Below are 20033 nucleotides of genomic sequence, written 5' to 3'. Positions count from 1 at the left end.
GCAGACCCCCATCAACCACCGACCCTCCCGCACAGTGCCCCGCTTCTCCCTTCAGCTCCCCAGAGGCGTAATTAACAGGCTCTGGCGGGTCACCGGAGATTATCAGGATGGAAGAATAACACGGAAACGGATGAAGAGACCAGACCACCGCCCACACCCTGCAGCAAACCCGCGCGCCCTAGCCCCGGCCCGCCGCGCGCATGCGCGCACTGGCCCCGCCCCGCCGCGCTGGCCGCCCCTTTCTCCACCTGCGGTAAACAAACAGCCGGCGCCTGGCTCCGCGGCCCGTGCGCATGCGCCACCCGCGGGGCGGGGGGTGTTTTTCTCCGTCCCCCCCGGGCGCTGGCATACCTGAGGCGGCCGCCGCGCATGCGCGGGGCGGGCGGCCAGGGGGCGCGTGTAAAGGGTCGGCTGGGCGCGCAGGCGCAGGCGGTGCCGCCGCAGCCTGCGCAGGGAGAGTCGGTCGGGGCTGGGGCCGGGCAGGGCCGGGCGCGCTGACAGCATGGACGAGGACGTGCTCACCACGCTGAAGATCCTCATCATCGGCGAGAGCGGCGTCGGCAAGTCCAGGTGAGGGGGCGCCCGCCTTCCCCGGCCTCTCCTGCCGCGGCGCGGGGCGCAGGCCGCGGGCCGGGCCCGGCCTGGTCGCACCCGGCGCCGCGTCGGACACCCGCGGGCCGCCCCCGCCGGGAGCGGCCCGCCCTGCGGAGGGCTCGGCCCCGCCGGGGGGACACACGCCCTCGCCTCCTCCCGGGCAGCCCTGCTGCAGGCGAGGGGCTGCCCCTCCTCGGGGCCGCCGGCCGCCGCCCTCCCCCGCGGGCGGCGGAGCTGCTCTGACCCAGTTGGAAGCTGAGACGCGGCGGAGCTCTAGGCCGGCCTGGCCAGGGCGATCTGGGCCCCCCCTGCCTCAAAGCCCTGCGACCCGTATAGGCGGCTGCATAACTTCGGGGCGTGTCTGGTTCTCACACAGACGCATACATAGAGTGCATATATATATGTGTGTGTGTGTGTGTATGTGGCACACATGTCCGAGCAGTGGGTGGAAGGGGGTAGGGGAATGTAGTGTAGGTAAGGCCTAAAGTAGTTCTACCACTGACTTTTTCTGTTGACTAATTACACCATTTCCCAAGTGCTTCGAAGTTGACTCTTTCCACCTTTCTCATAGCTTGTGTCTAATCTGCCTTTTTTTCTCTTTTGTTATTACTTTTTTTCTTTTCCTTGATAGTGCCATAGTTGTTAGTAAAGGAAGTAGAACATAAATACAGGAGGGTACCTGTGAATATACTGTACAAGTCATGTTAGATTTAGTGTTTTATGTCAGTAATCTTGAGTCTTCTACCATGTTCCTAAATAATGTAGAAGTTGCTAATTAGAAAACACTTTATTTATTAAACATCTGCCAGTCATTTTTCTTCTGTTAGCTACTGAATTGACAATCTGTTGTCATAGTCTTCTTGGTGTCAGACGTGACTTAAGCAAATTTCTTCTAGATGAGCCAATCTCTTGTACGTGTGGCAGAGTATATGATAGATTTTTTTTTTGCCTTAGGTYATATGCACAAAGTTTTTTCTGTATCTGGTTATATACTTATTCTTTTAAAACAGAAACGTTTTTGAAATAAACTTTGCCTCCATGTAGAAGGAATAAAACTGCTATGAGAGAATGATGCTATAGCTGTTCAGGTAGAGGAGCTTCATCTTAATATGAAACGATTCTCGGTTTTGGATCGCTTACTTGTTCCTTGACTAGTCAGGGTCAGATGTTAAATTTGTGTTAGCCTGGCCTAGTACTTGGTTGAGTCCTGACTTCTGATCCAAATGCGGTCTTACAGCTAGTCCTAAGGAATATGCTCTGCAATGTAGATGATATCTGCATATGAAAGAAAAGTGGGGAGATAAGAGTTTGGTTGGGATTAGCACTCAAGGTGCTTTTGAACAGGTGTCTTTATTCTAATGGCAGTATGAGGGCTCTGTGTTTTGCCTAATTTGAGAGAGATTAGTTCTGTTTTTAAGTAAAAATAGTTGTGCTTAAACCTCTGGATACAGACAGCAAGAAGGCTTTACTCATCTTCAGAGGAGTGTGTAATTTTTTGATTTGATTTTTTTGATTCTTACCTTTTTTTTAAACTATTCACTAAATAAGTTACCATTTGTATTTTGGCTGTTACTCTGAGTGGATTCTTGAATGAGAAAAGAACTTGATTTGTGGTTAACTTTGAAGTTATGGTCCAGCCTTATTGAAACAAATAATGTTCAATAGTCACTTTTCTGGAGGTGCAGTACTGTGTCTAAATGCTAAAAATACTTGGTTATTAAATGCATGTGCAAAAAAAGGTGTGGGGGAGGGGAAAAAATACAAAGACCCCACAAAGAGGTGTCTTTTTGTTTCTCTAGCTTGAAAAGGAGCAGAAGCTGTCAGTAGTAATAGCAAACAGCTGTCTCCCACAGGGTGATGTACATTTGTCCCTGATACATAAGACTTTTTTTTTTTTTTAAGCATACTGAGAACTTTTGTTGTCTCTTGCCAAAATATATCTATTTAGCAGAAATACAGTGGTTCTATTGGGCAGTTTTTAGAAYGATCTTACCACTATAATGTGATATGCTGGTAGTATTTAATTGTATCTGTTCTTATACTGATGGCAAACATATTTGAATCTTTGTGGTGGAGGGGGATGTTGTGCACGTGGAAGCTTTTTGTTACAGAAAGGGTACAAACTTCTAGAACATTGTCAGACTATTTCTGCCATTAAACTTCTGTGACTTTCTGATGTGTGTAGTCCTTAGTGCTCTGTGCGTTCAGATCAAGGAGCTGCTCAGAGAAATACTACGTGAGCTTACAGAGATGCTGTGTGAGGCAATATGAGGCCATAAAATTTCTTAMTTCTGTACTAAATTCTGGAAGAGTAAAAATAGAATTTGATAGAAACAAAACACTTTGAGAAGTACAACATGTGACTGTTCTGGGCAGCTGATTTGACAACTTGAGTGGTGTTTTCTTCAGAAAGGCATAGTAGATAATAGAGGAAAAGGCCCAGGTTCTTCTAACTGAGCGTGGCTACTGTAATAACTGCATTTCCTTCTTTGTTTTATGGGAGAAAAATGGTGACAAACTGAGACCTGTTTTTAATTAGCTGTCTGATCTTCTGTTACTTTCAGACTTGTAGTATACAGGCTTCTGGCAAGCTATGGATAAGTTACAATAACAAGATGTCTGGTGTCCTAATACTGTATTTTATTTTTCTCTCCATCAGCCTTTTGCTACGGTTTACTGATGATACATTTGACCCGGAACTTGCAGCAACAATTGGTAAGTATGTGCTGATACTACTCAAGAAATATTTATACCCAGTTCATTGCAAAATTGTAGCTTGTTCACACTTGCTGAACTGGTAATGATGTTCAGACATATCTGCTCTTCTGTAAGAAAAGAATGACGTGGGCTCAGTTTTAATATACAACATCAATTGGTATAGAGTATTGACTGCACCAGGTTGCAACTGTCGCCTTAGTTGTCCCCTTTATGCAAAACTCTATCCTTGGCTGGGAAAACAGATATAAATGTCACCCTTCACCATGAACCTGAAAGCCGTGAGTGAACAGAGTATTCTAGTAAAACAACTTGTGGTTCAGTATTAGCATTTTGGGCTAAAAATGGAAGAGTAAGAGCTACTATTAGGTTCCTGCTGATTTGTCTGTGACTGATAGTTATGAAGTTGTTTTGAATAGCAGTATTGCTGTTCAAAGCTCRTATCATATGATACCTATGTAGCTATCTTAAGAGGGCTTAAGACCCTTTAGGATGGATGTTAGCTCTTGTAACCCCCCAAAATACTGCTGAGCTGCTCTGTGTGGTGTCTGATTTTCTTATATAGGGAAGAAATTAATGTGGCTTTTCCTTTCCTACTTAGTAATCATTTCCTTGGCAGCTAGACTCTGAGAAAAATGGAAGAGAGCCAAGAATCTAGAGCCCTACTGAAAAAAGACTGATACGTCATTGCTATCTTGGTATAATACCTATCAAAGGTGAAATCAGTTGTGCTGAAAGGGAGTGACCCAGAATGCAGGATATAGTATGTACCAGGTTGTGAAAGGAAGCAAAATGAAACTTCTAAGAATATCATGCAGCTATCTGTGCCAAATGAATTATTAAAATAATGGAAAAGAGAGAAATACTTGGACACAATGCATCTTAATTCTGAGACCTCTTCCTCTGTAGGAAGAGTTCTGGCTAAGGACTTGCATCATGTTTATTTTTGTTTACCAGCATCTGAACTTAAGGGGAAAAAAAAACAATCAGCTCTGCCGATCTRCTTAAGAGAAGTGAATAAATTGATCTTATTTTCACTAGTGTTAATAAGATATTACAGGGGTACTGTTTCATRTAGGGCATTGAGAAGCTTTGTTCCTAAGAGACTTCTAATACTGTCTGTTCAGCCTTCTTTCACTTTGCCTCTCCTTTAAATAGCTTCTGTTGGCTATGACTACTACCTGAGAATCACTGCGAATGATCATTCTCCAACCTTAATATGCTTATACCAAAGACAGTAAACAGACACATGCTATTAAATACTTCTAAGACTTTGCTGGTAGTGTTGTATAATGTCCTGAGTAGGTGTGGAGGTTATTTATTTTAATAATAAAAAATCCAACTGATGTTACTGATGTAGTGATACCCAGTGGCCCAGTTGAAATCAGGTTGCCATTATGTGCAGCTCTCTGTAGCAACCCAAAGACCATGTTTTTATTTTGAAGAAAAGAACTTCAGGAAAGACTGAAATCTGCTTATGGATGGAGTTAGATTATGGTTATTCAAGAACTAACTTCATGGGCCTACCTAACAGGGCAGTGGCAAAATTTCAGAGCTCTGTTTTTGAGCTTGTAAATAGCAGCTTTCAAGTGCTGTCAAGCCTAAACTTAGTCCTTTTGCTGATGAAGCACTATTTTAGTGTTTTCCCTGAAAGGACAGAGCACTCATTCAGGTTGTTACTGCTTTCCTTTAGCTTGTGTAGGCCATGAGGAAATAATTACTGTTTTGTGCATTGAGGATACAATTTGTGATGCAAGATAATTTAAAATAAACAAACATACATCTTTAGGTAGCCCTGTGTCACACTGTATTGTGTGCAAGACTATTATCTCTACTCAGTGTTGACCTACAGTTACTGAAATTAAGCTTCCTCGTTTGTGTGAGACTTAATAGCAGTACTTAAGCTGTATTGTAATTCAAAGATCTAAAGTTGGTTCCCTAGGTACCTACTCCAACTGTGCACAAGATGGCCGGAGAGCATGTCCTTTGGCCTCTAAATTAAGTTGATTAAAGAATACTTGCAAGAGGAATATATTGCTTATGAATAAGGAAAACTTGCTTCTGTAAGTAATATGAATGCAAGTCAATTAACCTATAGACAGCACAAAAAAAGTCAGTTATCTTTTTGTTTAATATCTTAGATACATCTGTTAATATCTCTGTGCTTTTAATACATTCTAGATCTTACATTTGAGACTTACTAGTCTCAAACTTAATGTCTACTCTACGAATCTGCCTTCATCCATAAACATACAGTGATAAATACAAACAAGGTGCTGTTTTTTCGTGTGGATATTTTCATTTGTTGAATGTCTGCATAACAAACCTATCTTAGCTTTTGGTTGGAACATTGTGAGGAGGATGGGGCTACAGTTAAGTCTGTAAGTGAGGAGAGGAATGCATAGCATCAAGGTATCAATCATAGCAGCAAGCATCAATGCATAGCTGACAACTTCCTCAAGGGAAAGGCCAAATTTTGACTCATATTTTGGTTGATTAAGTTCTTAAACTTGCTAATTTTAGAGGAAGGTTTACTGTCTAAGAATTAGGGATAACATAATTTAGTGTCTTTCATTATACCAACATCAAAACCTAATCTGAAGACTACTGAAGCATTTTCATCAGTGCTATTACACTGGTAAAAGTGTTGTTGATAATGCTTTGCTATTTGGCCTGATTACATTATACCATCATAAATCGTAAAAGCTCCTTTTTGACTTTAGAATAATGTCCATCAAACAGTAGCCATAATAATGTAGTCTTGTATGTGTTTGGTGTGTTACTTCAAAATGAGACACAAATTTCCATGAACAAATGAAACAATATTACATCTTACAAGAAGAGCTAGTCAGGATGCAAGTTTGAGCCAAAAGGAAGAAATAAAAGATTATGCACTGTCCTTCAGTAGACTGGATGATAGAATCATAATAAATTTGTAGGTTGAGTAGGTTGGTCCCATGGCTACAGTATGGCTTGGGTCATATATCTTCCTTAGTTTATTTTCATCCCTCTTAAAAGAACTTATGTTTTATGATATTTTTCCAGACTGGGAGTGTACAGGGAGATTTTCTTCAAATTGTGAATTATCATACAGATTTATTTTTCCCTACTTCCCAGTTGATTCAGCTCCCAGGGACAGATCTCAGCAAGATTAATCACTAAAATGAGAACTCAGTCATAATTAATACTTGGTCCTTTATCATGCCCATCCTCTAGAATAAGGAAACCTCTTCTCTTCTGGACTCTGAGATAAAATTAATGCTCTCTGTGCATGGCGTGTCTGCTGTTGCATCTCTGGCAGTGTTCACCCAATAGAGCTTCTGTCTCTTCTGAGCTGAGGAAAGGAGCATGGCCTGTTTTTGTTCCTTCTGTTTTTTTTAACAAAGTACCTGAGGATTCCTGAGAAAGGAGAGGGTAGAAGGAGGCAGGGCTGGAGGAGACTATGTGGTAAAGATGGCAACCTTGTATCCTCATCTAGTTTTGGCACTGAATATACTTAAAATCACATCACTGTTTTAGTACGTCACCTGTGTGGCTCAGGCAGTCAGTGTGGAATAGCTATATTAGCTTTGGTATTTCAGATGCCAATAGGCTAGCTCAGTCTTAATTTATGCATCTTTATAAATGGGTTGTTCTTATTCTGCTGCTCTTACCTAGCCTTTTTACCAGCCTCAGAAGCAGACATCGCCAAACTAAGTAAGAAACTAAGTAATTATTTCCTGAAGTAATTCTGTCTCTTCAGGGTTTGTAAAAATACACAACAGCATTTGTGGTAGCTAATTATTGGTAATTAAATAGCAATGCCTCAAGTTTTCGTACTGGCAGTGTGTCTTACATGGAGAAGGTGAAAGAGTATTCAGTATGAGCATTAGTTGAACAATTTGGAGTTTGAATTCTGAAGCAGATACACTAACCTGGAATGTACATGATCCTTTGGCAGAAAAAAGTTCCAGAGACTGAGCAAATGCTGTCCTGGATCACTATAGCTGTTAGACACCTCTAGTTGATGTTTGTAGGAGTATCATATAGTAGCGCTAGGAGGACTCTAACTGTGAAAGTCCTAGAGCATGGCATGTTGAGCATTTATATCAGAAAGTAGAGAGTGTGTGTGTGTGTGTGGTTTGTTGTATGTGTGTTGTTTTTTTTTTCCTCCCCGTTTTAACTAGAAGGAGAACAGAACCTGAATTTTGTTTTTTCTTTTTTTTAAACTATTGAGACAAAGATGCTTTATCTTTGTAGCTTGTGCAAACCTACAGGTAGTGGGTCTAGTTTAACATTAAAACCTAATCTATCAGTTTGTGTGGGTTTTGTCAGAATTTTCTTACAATCCTGTGATATTTTCAGGACCAGGAACAGCTTTGAGCTGTACTTTGACTCCTGGTAGCCTCAATTGGACTAAATGTGTCTTGCACTTTCCTTCTGCCTGATCACCTGTCACCTTTTTCATTCTCTTGAGGCAGATTAGTTCACAGTGCTTCATTACAAGAATCTTATCAGACTATACTCCATTATTTTGTCTATTGTCCTTATTGCTTGTGCTTACTTGCTTGTTCTTTGTATGAGAGCTTCTAGATAAATTTTCAGTGCAATCTTTATTTCATAAATTAAGCAGTGTATTGCATGCATATTTATATTTGTGTCTGATATCTCTTAGCTTTTTGGCCTTCCTTGCACTTAACTGCCTGACTTGCCAGTTACCTACAACACAAATTATACACTCTGGCTGACGTTGCACTTGCAATGAACTCAATGTGGCATACTGGCCTAAATGCCAGAGCGGCATGACAGGGTGGTTTCTTCCATACTGTAGGTCTGCAATATGTTAGTGTGCAGTGCTGAGACTGTTTGGTAAAGGCAGTAGGTGTCAGCGCACAGCTTTCTTGTTTCTGGCTGCCTTCCAAGGCACAATGGAAAAGCACTGTCAGCTTTCTGTTATTAAGGCTATAACCATCACTCTTCTTRTAAGTTGGAAACTAACATGTGTCACACAAGCAAATCTGTGCATTTCACTAAAGTATTGAAGAGAACATAACTACCTGTTCAATTTAGTGAGATTTTTCTTGAGCTCTGCAGTTCTACACTTGTCGTCTTGATGCAAACAGATTACCAGAGATGTAGTTGTTTAAACAACTACTTTTTCTTTGACTTGTTTTTGCATGTGTTGACATCCTTGCTATGCTGGTATTATATTTGCCACTTTTTGATCACTTTTCAAAGGATATAATTTTAGTATGCTTTTAGCTAACTTCTCTTATTTTTCAGTAACCAATCTATAATGTATGGGATTTATTCGCTATACCGATATTGCTCATGCAGAATTTTAAGTGGTCTTTGTTAGTGTTGCTGTCAGCTTTGAATTAAAAGTGTGTGTGCATGTTGTATTCAATGAAAATTGCATAACTATCTAGACACAAAGTGTTGTGCCCATCCACTAAATGGGAGCAGAATACCCTTGCTTCAAAATATGGCTAATAAAAGGTTTGCTTTTTTAAAAAAAGTTTGATTCTTGAAGCTCCTACGAGCTATTTCTGATTTATTATTACATAGCTGATAGGTTTGGAATATCAGTAGTTGTAGTTTTTGATGTCAGATAATAGATAAARAGAATGCACTGAGAGCTGCAGCTGCGAGTTGAAAGTCCTGGCTGAGCAGTGCTGATTTTTACAGTTTAGAAACAGAATTATGCGATTACTGTTAAAGAGGAGATTCTGTTCACCTAAGTTACTGCTGAATTCAGCAGTATCAACAGGACAGGATGTTCCTTAGGATCARTTTGAGACAACCAATATGAATCCTCTTTGAACTAGGTAAAGCTCCGGGAATTGATGTTTAAAGGATAAAAGTTAATAGTGACTGATCTTTGCTGTGAACATAACTCTGGAATAATACACCATTTTTAGGCATAGCACAAAGCATTGTATTACTGCTTAGTCATGGATTAGCAATCTGTCTCTGAAAAGTTAGTTCTGTTCAGTTACTGCAAAAGTTAACAAGCACTGCCAAAATTGTGCTTGAAACCAGAGTATTGGCTTTTTCCAGTGTAAACTACATACCTGAAAATCGTAATTCATTAGGTTTTTACCTGCTCTTAACGCTTCAGGGAAACTAGGTAGCTGTGGTACAATGGATTAAAAATTGTGTGGATTTTTAACTTCTCTTAAATCACAGTTGTAGTGACTTCGTGAGTGTGCTTGCAGCGTGTGTCCTGAATACCCCYGTGGCTACATAAGCTGAGCATCTTTTGACAGGCATTTGCGTTGTTCATAATTGCATAGTGTTGGGAACCTTGGTGTGACACAGTTATGAGGCATTGCTTAAGTGTTCTGTGTTAGAATAGTAAAACAATAATTCTTGTTTTTACTGCAGCAAATATGATGGCTTTCATATTAAATCAAAATGTATAAACTTTGTCTGCTGTTACCTTGAAAATTGTCCACATATAAWGCGTATCAACTTTCCATGCTACTTTTGACATAATTTTAGGGCTATTGCATGGTGGGGCATTTGAGTCACTCCAAAATAATGTAAACCTACTTCCAGTTATTTGCTATTAGTAATCTAAAGATTAAACTGCAGCAAAATGGAACAGAACATAACTATACCCAGTCTGAARCTGGTATGTGGTGCTGTATCCTTTAACTTTGCACAATCGTTAATATCTTCTTGTCCTCCTTGAGTTTTGTGCAGCTTGTTCTAGGGCAAGTAGTAATCTATTTTTTTTTCTTCACTGAAGCTACTTGTCATATGTTGAGGTAGGTAGCTGTTATCAACAAAGTGCCACACTGCGTTTGTGCTTCTCATTCACTGAGGATATATGGCAATAGTTAGTATCTGATGCTGCTGGAATCCCTGTAAGATATATGCTTGTGTACAAGTACCTGAAGGGAGGGTGTCAAGGGGACAGGGACAAACTCTTTTCAGTTGTCCCATGTGACAGGACAAGAGGCAATGGGCAGAAAATGAACCACAGGAACTTCTGCCTGACCATGAGGGGAATTTCTTCACTGTGAGAGTGACGGAGCACTGGCACAGGTTGCCCAGAGAAGCTGTGGAGTCTCCTTCTCTGGAGATAGTCAAGGCCCGCCTGGATGCAACCCTGTCTAACATGCTCTAGGTGACCCTGCTGAGCAGGGGGTTTGGACTGGATGATTTCCAGAGGTCCCTTCCAACCTTACTGATTCTATGATTCTAACCCAAAGCTTATTTAGCAGATCTTTGCTAGAAGGGCTACTGCTATTCTACAGGAGGTAATGTRCAATAGAGGTCATGTGTTAGATGAGCCTCTGTTCATACCGGTTTACCTCAGGCTAACAGCCTTGATGGGATTTAGTAAGCTGTTCCAAACAATCTGACTGCTTGCTCTGTTTCCATGACTGAATGCTGCTTCCTCCTTTATTTTGAAAGTATGTTGTTCTTAAAGACCACTGACTTGCCCAAGGAGATAATTCATGTGTGAGTAACGAACAGAAAGTTAACCCATTTGAATGGTAACCTTGAATGTTTGTCTATGAGTACAGTGCTTTAGTACAGGAAGTGTAGTACTTGCTTCACTTCTGTAAAATATTTGCTGAGTCAGTGGTCTAAAAGGTCCTTGGGCTTTTGCAAAAGCCTTTCATCTGCAAAATCTTGAGCTTTGAGAAAAAGGTTTAGAAGTAACTGACAAAACTTGCTTATCTCGCTCCTGTCAAAGCACAGCCTGTCTTCCRAGTTTTTTTTTTTCTTTTTACTTTCTGTTCTAAAAATGGTTGTAGTACATGCCTGAGCATCCAAGATATTTTTCTTCTTCTAGGTGTGGACTTCAAGGTGAAAACTATTTCAGTTGATGGAAATAAAGCTAAACTGGCAATATGGGTAAGTTTTCCCCCAAAGTTCTTAATGTGTTGCTTTGTTTTAGGAATAGTTATGGCTTGTATAGTGTAGTTCTACTTGTATAGAACCTCCACCTGTCTTATTAAATATGAAGGCAGTTTAGAGAAGTGGGAGGTTAATACTGGACCATTCAGAAGGTGGAATGAACTGTGGGATGGTTGATGGAGCAGTTCTGTTGCCTGTCAAATTCCACAGTGTTATTTCTGGATCTGGTTTGGATGGGAGAGATAAGGGTACTAAGTTGATTYCATTTTACAGATAAAAGTGATCATTCCTAGACTTTTTAATGTGCATTCACTGCTCCACCTCAGAGGACCTACCTGCCTGATATTGCATCTTTAACAGAACATTTGAAGAGTGTGGGAATTGCCATTACTAATCTAAGACTTTGCAGCATACCTTATTCTTCTTGACAATTTTTAAAGGATGCACTTTTTAACCTGCATTTTAAGCAAAACTCTAGTAGTCTACTAATAGATTGAGAAATATTGTGTTGTGTACTCTATTTATGTTCAGAAACTTCACCTYTCCAAACAATTTTTAGCCAAAAAATTTAATACCTCTCATTAAAGAGAGGCTTGTATATGCTTGAGTTYGGTTTTACAGCTGAAAGAGGTAGAGGTAGTATTTGTGATGTTAGCGTTAGAATGCTCTGCATCTATTCTAGTTAAAAGTAGTACTTGTGGTGAGGATGAAAAAGTACTTCCAAGCTTGCTTCTGTTTTTTATTTATTTTATTTTAATATTCTTCAGTCTTCCAACTGGCTTTGTGTAACTTAAAACATGTTTTGAGCATTTTAACACAAGTGCGACTTCTTGTAGCAAGCTGGAATAAAACCTTGTTCCTCGTTATCAGGATATCTGAGCTTTCCTGCTTAGAAAGAAGTAGTAGAACATGAAATTCATATTGCAATTCTTCCTTTGCTTTGAGGATGCTTAAAATCTCAAGTAACAAACGAGTTCTGTCTTAGTAAGACAACAGTAATCACAGAGATGAATGGGTTTGACAGGAAGATGCAGCAACTTCAGAGATACCTAAACATGTGCAAGGAGAAAGATTGATAGAATGATCAGCAATCATGTGGCAGAAATTGTTACATAGGAATCTCTTAAGGTTTATCATCTTCCCTGTTGGTGAATAATTTCACTCCTCCTGAAGAAATAATTCTATGAGGTCAAATGGAAAAGAAAAACCTGTGAAGGTGTACTGTGACAGAAAATCAGTTTGGGATTGTGAGGCTGAGCTGTAGAAAGTTGCAAATGTCTAGTCCAGATACGTAGGCACTTTGTCAGGAAAATATCTTGAACCCATAATGTGTTGCAAAGGTTATGGGATTGTTTGTTCCCTTCACATTTGAGTTCATGAGGGTGACCTCAGTTGACAAAAATGGGAAAATTAACAGTAGCAAGCTTCTAACAAAGGGAAGCTATTGAAGTCTCTGATGCTGAAGTCTACTGCACGTATAGTGCCGAGATAGCTTGCCCTATAGCTAAGTCTTGAAGAGGACGTTGGCATTCTTATACTTGTTTTTGTAGAACTCTTGACACTGTAATGTATTTGAGAATGTAAATCCAATTTTAGAGTTTTGCTATTTTTTAAGTAATCTTCTGTGTTGTGGCATGTTAAATGCAATTACTCTGGCTTTGAATCAAACTTAAAGATGATGCTGTTAAAAGTCAGGGAACTGGTTTTGTTGTYGCATGTTCTGATGCTTGTTACAAAATCTTAAACCTAGTGCTGCAGCTGTACTTGTTTATGTAGTTCTACAAGCTACAGAGCAACTGCTTCAGCAGAAATAACTACCTTATTGATATGCAGTCTTGTTACTCATGTGCAGTAAAATGGTGGGGGAGGTCATAATCTGTTAGTTGTATKTTCTAAATGACTTTGAATCTTATTGTATGTATTTGTTAGCAAAATACCTGTGAGAGSTAAGTTAGATTCTGCTCAAATTTTGAATAATGGAACTTTTTGAATGGCTTTTTAGGACACTGCAGGTCAGGAGCGATTCAGAACATTAACACCCAGTTACTACAGAGGTGCGCAGGGTGTTATTCTAGGTAAGTATAACTTTGCTGTTTTGAATAATACTTAGTGGTTTTCTACTGCATTTGAATTATATGAACTCTGTGTAATCTTTCTGTAATATCTAATTGATATAAAAAATTACTGGTGTCTAAATCGGTATGTTCAACAGTTGATACTAAAGCATTTAGAGTTTATATTGCACCTTTCTCGTGCACCTTTCTCGTGATGTTGCACCTTTCTCGTGCACCTTTCTCGTGCACCTTTCTCATGCAGTCTATCTCATGAGTCTTGAACTACTGGAACATTGTTGCCCAGAGAGGAGGTGGAGTCTCCTCTGGAGATCTTCAAGGCYCACCTGGATGCAACCCTGTCTAACATGCTTTAGGTGGCCCTGCTGAGTGGGGAAGTTGAACTAGATGATCTCCAGAGGTCCCTTCTAACCTTACTGATTCTATGATTCTGTGATACTGATTTAGTATGAGAGAGTGCTAACTGTTTTTCAGTGGACAATTTGGAGCTTTTCTGGTACTACTAAGACTTTGCACTTTACTTACTACTGCTGCTTTTTGCCTGTGCTTGGTAAGCCTAGAGTCAGATTTTTGTTCTGTCCTCAGAGTATTCTTTCTCTTTGGGTATTTATGCAGCCTTCCCTTCTGCACTCCTGCCCCCCTGGTCCTTTTTTTCTAATGAAATTACCATAATCTGGAATCTTTTTTTTTTTTTTTTTTGCCTTCTTGTACTGAAGGGGGTATTATATTGTCAAAATCACTTAAAGATTAGTTGGGAGTATAAAATGCACCAGTCAGTTAAAGACCCAGGCCAAATCCCATAATTGCAACTTTCTAATGAAATATCTTCCTGTTCTTCTCTGTATGAACACTAGTAACTATAAAGCACCGAGCTCTGAAGTTCTGCTTCTCTGCTGTGAGAATTGAGGGGTTAAACTGTAGAAATTAAGGACAGAGAAGGTTGGAAGTTTTTTGAGTTTGTTTATTTTTAAGTTATCTCTGACTTCAGAGGGTTCTTGATAAGACTGGCTGTACAATTACTGTGTCYGGTTAAGCTTTTAACTTGAAATAACTTGTGATACGGAACTGTTCCTGGTAGGTTTTGTTTTTGTGTGCGCTGTTTCCCAACTTTGAGGGGCATTTTCTTCCAAGTACAGTGAGAGGTGACGTCAAGACATGYGGAAGCAAGTGACTTGACAAGACTTGTTGGTACTTAACTTGCTACTAACTGCTGAGAGCCCTAAAAGTAAGGAAGCACAGTTTGGGAGCCAGAAAGTTCTGCTGTTGAGATTATTCAAAGAAAAAATTAGAGAACAATATTTTCTTCCGGATAATGCCTGCATTAAACAACTTCCTAAAGATGAGATTATCTGTTAAAGCCAAGCCGTAGGTTTGGTTAAAACCAACTTTTTATGCAAGTCTGGCCATGGGAAATGAGAATATGAAGGAAAAAATAGTTCTGTAGCTTGCAGTGGTGTCTATGCTAGCTGTAAATTTAGGTAGTCATCTGGGTGGTAGTTTTTAAGGTTAACAAGATCTGCTTTTTATCTGCAGTTTTTGTTCTTAGGTTGTCTTATTGCTTATCTTGCACAAACGCAAATAGTTTGAAGCACTAAAATGTTGAGAACCCTCTAGTAGTGTTCAGAAATTCACTGGGATTTTTTTGAGGATCAGAGGTTACCAAGAAAAAGCAGTTTATTTCCTTACCTAAATGTGCAACACAACCGCRGTGTTACACAAGTCTTAATTATTACAGGTGAGAGAGAACAACTCAGCACAGAGAACTGTCATGCTTTTGGCATATCTCTTGTGTAATGAACGTTGTTGTTAGTAAGTATGCTGCACCAGAGGTCTACAAGTGTATAATTCTTCAGAGAATAGTAGTCTCCAGCCAGAAAACTAGGTTGTCTAAACATAAATTAGTCTAATATTTGGTAATCTGTTGTTCTCAGAGTTGCTCAGCATTAGTATCATCAGTGGTTGTTGGAATCCTTGGAACTCCTCCTTGTGTTTCTATTCAGAAAGATATCATTTTTGCTCATTTAGTAATGAAAGCTGTTTCTTGGAAAAAAAGTGTGCAATAATATTGCTGATATCTTCCAGTTTACGATGTCACAAGAAGAGACACCTTCGTGAAGCTGGATAACTGGCTAAATGAACTGGAAACGTACTGCACAAGGAATGACATAGTTAAAATGCTAGTTGGAAACAAGATTGATAAGGTAAACTGAATTTAACTGTGGTGAATAGTCTGTTACTGTGTATTGGTCATACTACATTTTAATACCATGTCTTATTACAGGAAAACCGGGAAGTTGACAGAAACGAAGGTCTCAAATTTGCAAGAAAACATTCCATGTTGTTCATAGGTATGTTGCAGATATATGCAAAGATCTTGATTTTTTTTCTTTCCCGTTACATAATGAAAATGACCACTCCTACAGGACCTAGTCTTTATACATACAGTCTAATTAATGATACTTCTCATTTGCAGTAACTGCAAGGGTAATGAGTATTCTAATCTTTAAGATTGTCTCTAAACATGTCCAGATTTTGAGTTGAATTGTAGATGAGTGCTCTGAGATGTGTAAGGATTAAGGGTGGAATACTGGCCCTATTGTGGTCTGACATACCTGTTTTAGCATTTTTTGAAGCTTTGGTAATTTGTCTGATGTTCCAGAACTATTTGCTGTATTAATAACAGTAGCAAAATGAAAGATGGAAAACTGGTGCTAATGGCTAGCTTTCAGTATAGCAAAGGGGCTGGTACTGCCAGAATTCCGCATTAAAACCGGGATGTAGTGTTGTTAACTTCCGCAAATGGTGGGTGGAATGGGATAGTGACTTAGATGTGACTGGACAAAAGATATTGGTGTCGTCTTGCTGCAGAATGAAGTGGATCTTGTATTTAAAGCCTTGTGATGATAAATCACTCTTCATGTACAAGTTTACCTGTTTCATTTAAGGATCAGCAAGGATTACTTTAAAGGATGACTTTAGTGGCAAAGCAGTTTGAGAGTTCCTGTACTTCAGATTTGTGTTTCTGCTCTCAGATTAATGATATGCTTGTCTAGTACCTTGCTGTGTGTGTTTCTGGCTTTGGTGTCRGAGGTAGAAACAGAGGGAGCTTGAAGTTGGGATACAAGCAGTTATGTGCATGGAAGATGAAAAGAAATGAGGCTTAAAATATATGTAAAAAATGAGCTAGATATCTACAGAGCTGTATAGAAGAGTAGGGCAATGTTACATTAAACAGTTACAGATGTTAGCTCTTTGCTTTCATAATATACCCAGTGAACAAAAGTTTCTTGCATTTAACTGAAGTAAGGATCCTGAATGAGATTACCTAGAATTCTGCTAATTGTAAAACAAATGAGATCCTTTATTACTGGATGAACTGTATCATGGAGACTGATGCAGAATCACATGCTACAGAGTTCCTTGCTGCTTATGATCTGATAGTGCTGTGGTTCTGATTGTGTGGAGAACTGAAATGTGGAATGGTGACCAGATTCATCAGACATTTTGAGGTGGTAGAGCCTGCCTTTCTACTGAAATAGTTTTGAGCGTTTAACAAGCAGATGAAAATAAAGCTGGGCTGTAATTGTCTCCATGTAGTCCAGTGATGTTCATCTTTGGAAACCATTTTTTATAGGAGTGTATTTGGAGTTACTGTCTTATCTGGCAATACGAGTTTGCATATCTGCTAATTTTGGTATAGTTCCATTACTGTAGAATGTGTTACAGAAGTACAGTGTTCTGTTGCATACTGGATCTTCTTTTCAACAGTTGAACTTGCTAAAAATTCTTGCTAAAAACTAATGATGAAGATATCTGAACTTATGATTGTGTACGGTTTGGTAATAAGTCAGAAATTCCAGATATGTATGTATGTTTGATTCTAGAAGTTGTGAGTAAGTTGAAGTTGTAGATTAACCCTTAACTGAAAGAAGAACTGCTGAGCAAGTTATTGGTGGAAGCTGTGCTAACATCTGATTTCTTGCATCCCTTCTCCAGAGGCAAGTGCAAAAACATGTGATGGTGTACAGTGTGCCTTTGAAGAACTTGTTGAAAAAATCATTCAGACTCCTGGACTGTGGGAGAGTGAGAGCCAAAACAGAGGTGTAAAGTTATCAAACAAGGAAGAAGGTTATGGAGGAGGAGCATGTGGTGGATACTGCTCTATGTTATAAACTTTGGGAAGCTTATTCTTTGCATATTTAAACAGATAGTGACATCTTTCTGTAAATAAATTCATTAAATGCTATTTTTAGGGACCTTGCAGTTTGCACATATTTGTTTTGTATCATGGCAGTGAACGCTTGTAGGAAAAATGTTCTGCAGCTTTCCCAGTTTGAAAACATTATGATAAGCATGCCCAATTTGCAGTCTTCAGGTTTTTATAAGTAGCATAAATAATGTGCAAGAAAAAATGCACTCAATTTTATGCCCATATACATTCATCATGTAACTACTCTAAACAAATCCATCTAACACATAGACATTACTGCATTGTCTGCTTTTTGTCTCATTTTTTAAATACTCTTGAAATTATAGAACTATATAGTATGCACAGAACCTGAAAATGGTGCAAATTAAATACTACATTTCATCTCTTCTAGTAAATGCTTTTTTTTATGGTATTAAAAACAGCACGATTATGCAGTTCTTAGACAAAGCTGCTAAATTTTTGTCTTTCAGCAGAGCTGTCTAAAATATGAACTGGCACAGGCCATAGTTAGTTTCGGCACCTTTTTGAAGAGATGCTTTGAAAACTTCAGTTGCAAAGCTGGGGGATGCCCTTTTTTCTTTTTAATCGTTGCTTCAGTTGACTGCTTAACTGGAGTTTTAATCCTGTGATATTTATATACTAAATTCATGGTACTCTTGCACTCTAGGTTTTTATGATGCAGTCTACTCTAGACCTGCCACAGAAAGTCTTCATTTTGGCAAAGGGTTTGAATGATACCGTTTTTTCTTTCATTGTGAATCAGTTTGCCACACTTCAGTACAGACACCTAATTTTCCTAAATGTTTGTAATGTAACTTAATCTCAAACTGTAATTCACTATAGCTGTGAAGATCTGTATCAAGTCTGCTTTGTGTGGCTACTTGTTCAGAAATAGAACTTCCTGTCCAAGATACTAAATGGGAAGTTATACGGCTTTTGGATCTCTGTATGGAAAATGCTATTGCAATGAGTATTCACTTGAATTTACTGTAATGAAGCCAATGGTTTGTTTCAGAAGACTTGTATAGACTAATAAATTTTTTTTCCACAGTATTCAACTTTTCTAACCTCTTCCTATTGTAGAGTTGTATATTTTCTAGTACATATAGTTTGAAAAAGGTCACTTTTTAAAGAGGGATTATTTCTGATCTCTGAAGGAAAAGACAAGGATGCCATATTAACTTTTAAAAATGATCACTATAGTGCAATGGGAAGCTGCACTACTGGGCAGTTTCTTGTAAATATAGTGATTTACAGTACCTTTTATTACTGCAAGGTTTTGTGTACATGTCAGCATACATGATTTGTATTTTGCAGCACATTTGGCTGCCTGTGTTAAAATACACTTTATTCTTCACATGGAAACTTTTTCTATTCTGTTTTACACTTGCTAGAAAACAATACCAAAATTTGAAGACTTAACCATGCTAGTTGTTTTTACCAAATATTGTATCTATAGTATTGTTAATGTAGTAGAATAATTTAAATATGTAAATGTAATTAATATTGAATACACATACATATTGTATTAAAGTGTTAGATTTGTATTACTGTTTCATGATACAGCATATGTGGGCTGAACAAGTCTTGTTAGTATTGAGGTTACAGTGGATTTGTCTTGTGTAGGCCAGCAGCTAGAGAAAACTTGTAGAAGCATTAAAACTCTGAACAAGCGGCTGTTACTTTAGTATTATTTCAGTAATACTGGGCAAAATATCATAATGCTGGCAGATGCCTGTAATGTGTTTCCATACTTGTTCCTCCTCCCTACCCCCCCCCCCCCCAGTGTGGGTGCATCCTTATATCAGGAAGAAACTTAATTTTCCAGTTTCTCATGAAAAGTCCTTTTATCACAGGACCTGGATTCATCATTCATTCTGCCTTTGCCAGTTCTGACAGCTTCCTTTCCCAAAGGAAGGGACTGCAGGATGCTCTGAATAGTGGGTATTGTTCTGCAGAGAATCAAGTCACTTGCTCATTCGCTCTTTCCTTGCAAATTTTTTTAGGGGAGCAAGGGAGAGGAACATCTTGAAACAGCATATTTAGCTAGACTAAAAACACTTAGTGTCATCTTTTCATTTTTACTTTTGTAAGCAAACATTTTCTAATTGACTTGTAAGTAACTTTTCTGTCGTTTTCCTCTCTTAAGCACCTGAGGAATGGCTTCTCCTAGAGTCTTGCCTCACTCCTCTATTGCTCTTTCAAGCTGTGCACTGGGAGTTGATGCCCTGTGCTTCTAATACTTGTTAGAGCAAATATTGTATCAATTACTTTGTTACTCTGATATTTCTATTAATGCTTGCTGAAACTCATTTTTTTAGGGGGCTGCCATCTTTCACATGACTTTTCCTCTACTTTCAAAACTGTTTTTCTTCATCACAAGTAACCGTTTTATTACCATTTTCTCCAAGTATGCTTCCAGTGTTTTAACTGTAATATAAGCATCTATTAAAACTAGTGCTAGCTGTATCATAACCTCTACTTAATACTGCAATAAGGATTATTTCTTTGCTGTAAAATATTGGATGTTGCTGTCAGAAAAGTGTGCAGGGTAGAGATTCTGTGTCCAGTCTACCTCAGCAGGTAGC

The 20033-nt window shown here is 39.0% G+C and overlaps 1 protein-coding gene and 1 long non-coding RNA gene across 2 annotated transcripts in view; one reads left to right on the top strand and one right to left on the bottom strand.

Annotated features, from left to right (window-relative positions):
• The window catches only part of LOC146588235 (uncharacterized), a 37011-nt gene extending 36575 nt beyond the window's left edge, over nt 1-436 (bottom strand). Inside the window, exon 1 of the long non-coding RNA XR_014897455.1 lies at nt 352-436. This is a non-coding gene — a long non-coding RNA (uncharacterized LOC146588235). The remainder of the gene's footprint in view (nt 1-351) is intronic.
• On the top strand, nt 397-19122 carry RAB18 (RAB18, member RAS oncogene family). Its single transcript, XM_085318294.1, has 7 exons — nt 397-570; nt 3254-3309; nt 11099-11160; nt 13166-13238; nt 15318-15436; nt 15517-15583; nt 17232-19122. The coding sequence occupies exons 1-7, from the start codon at nt 503-505 to the stop codon at nt 17405-17407; spliced, it is 621 nt and encodes a 206-aa protein (XP_085174420.1). The 5' UTR covers nt 397-502; the 3' UTR covers nt 17408-19122.
• The last annotated feature ends 911 nt before the right edge of the window (nt 19123-20033 follow it).

Source organism: Rhea americana, unplaced genomic scaffold, assembly GCF_003343005.1.
Source record: "Rhea americana isolate MKP2758 unplaced genomic scaffold, rheAme1 scaffold_53, whole genome shotgun sequence".
NCBI classification, from domain to species: Eukaryota; Metazoa; Chordata; class Aves; order Rheiformes; family Rheidae; genus Rhea; species Rhea americana.
Note: the sequence above shows the minus strand (reverse complement) of the source record. Positions and strands in the feature narration are given on the sequence as shown.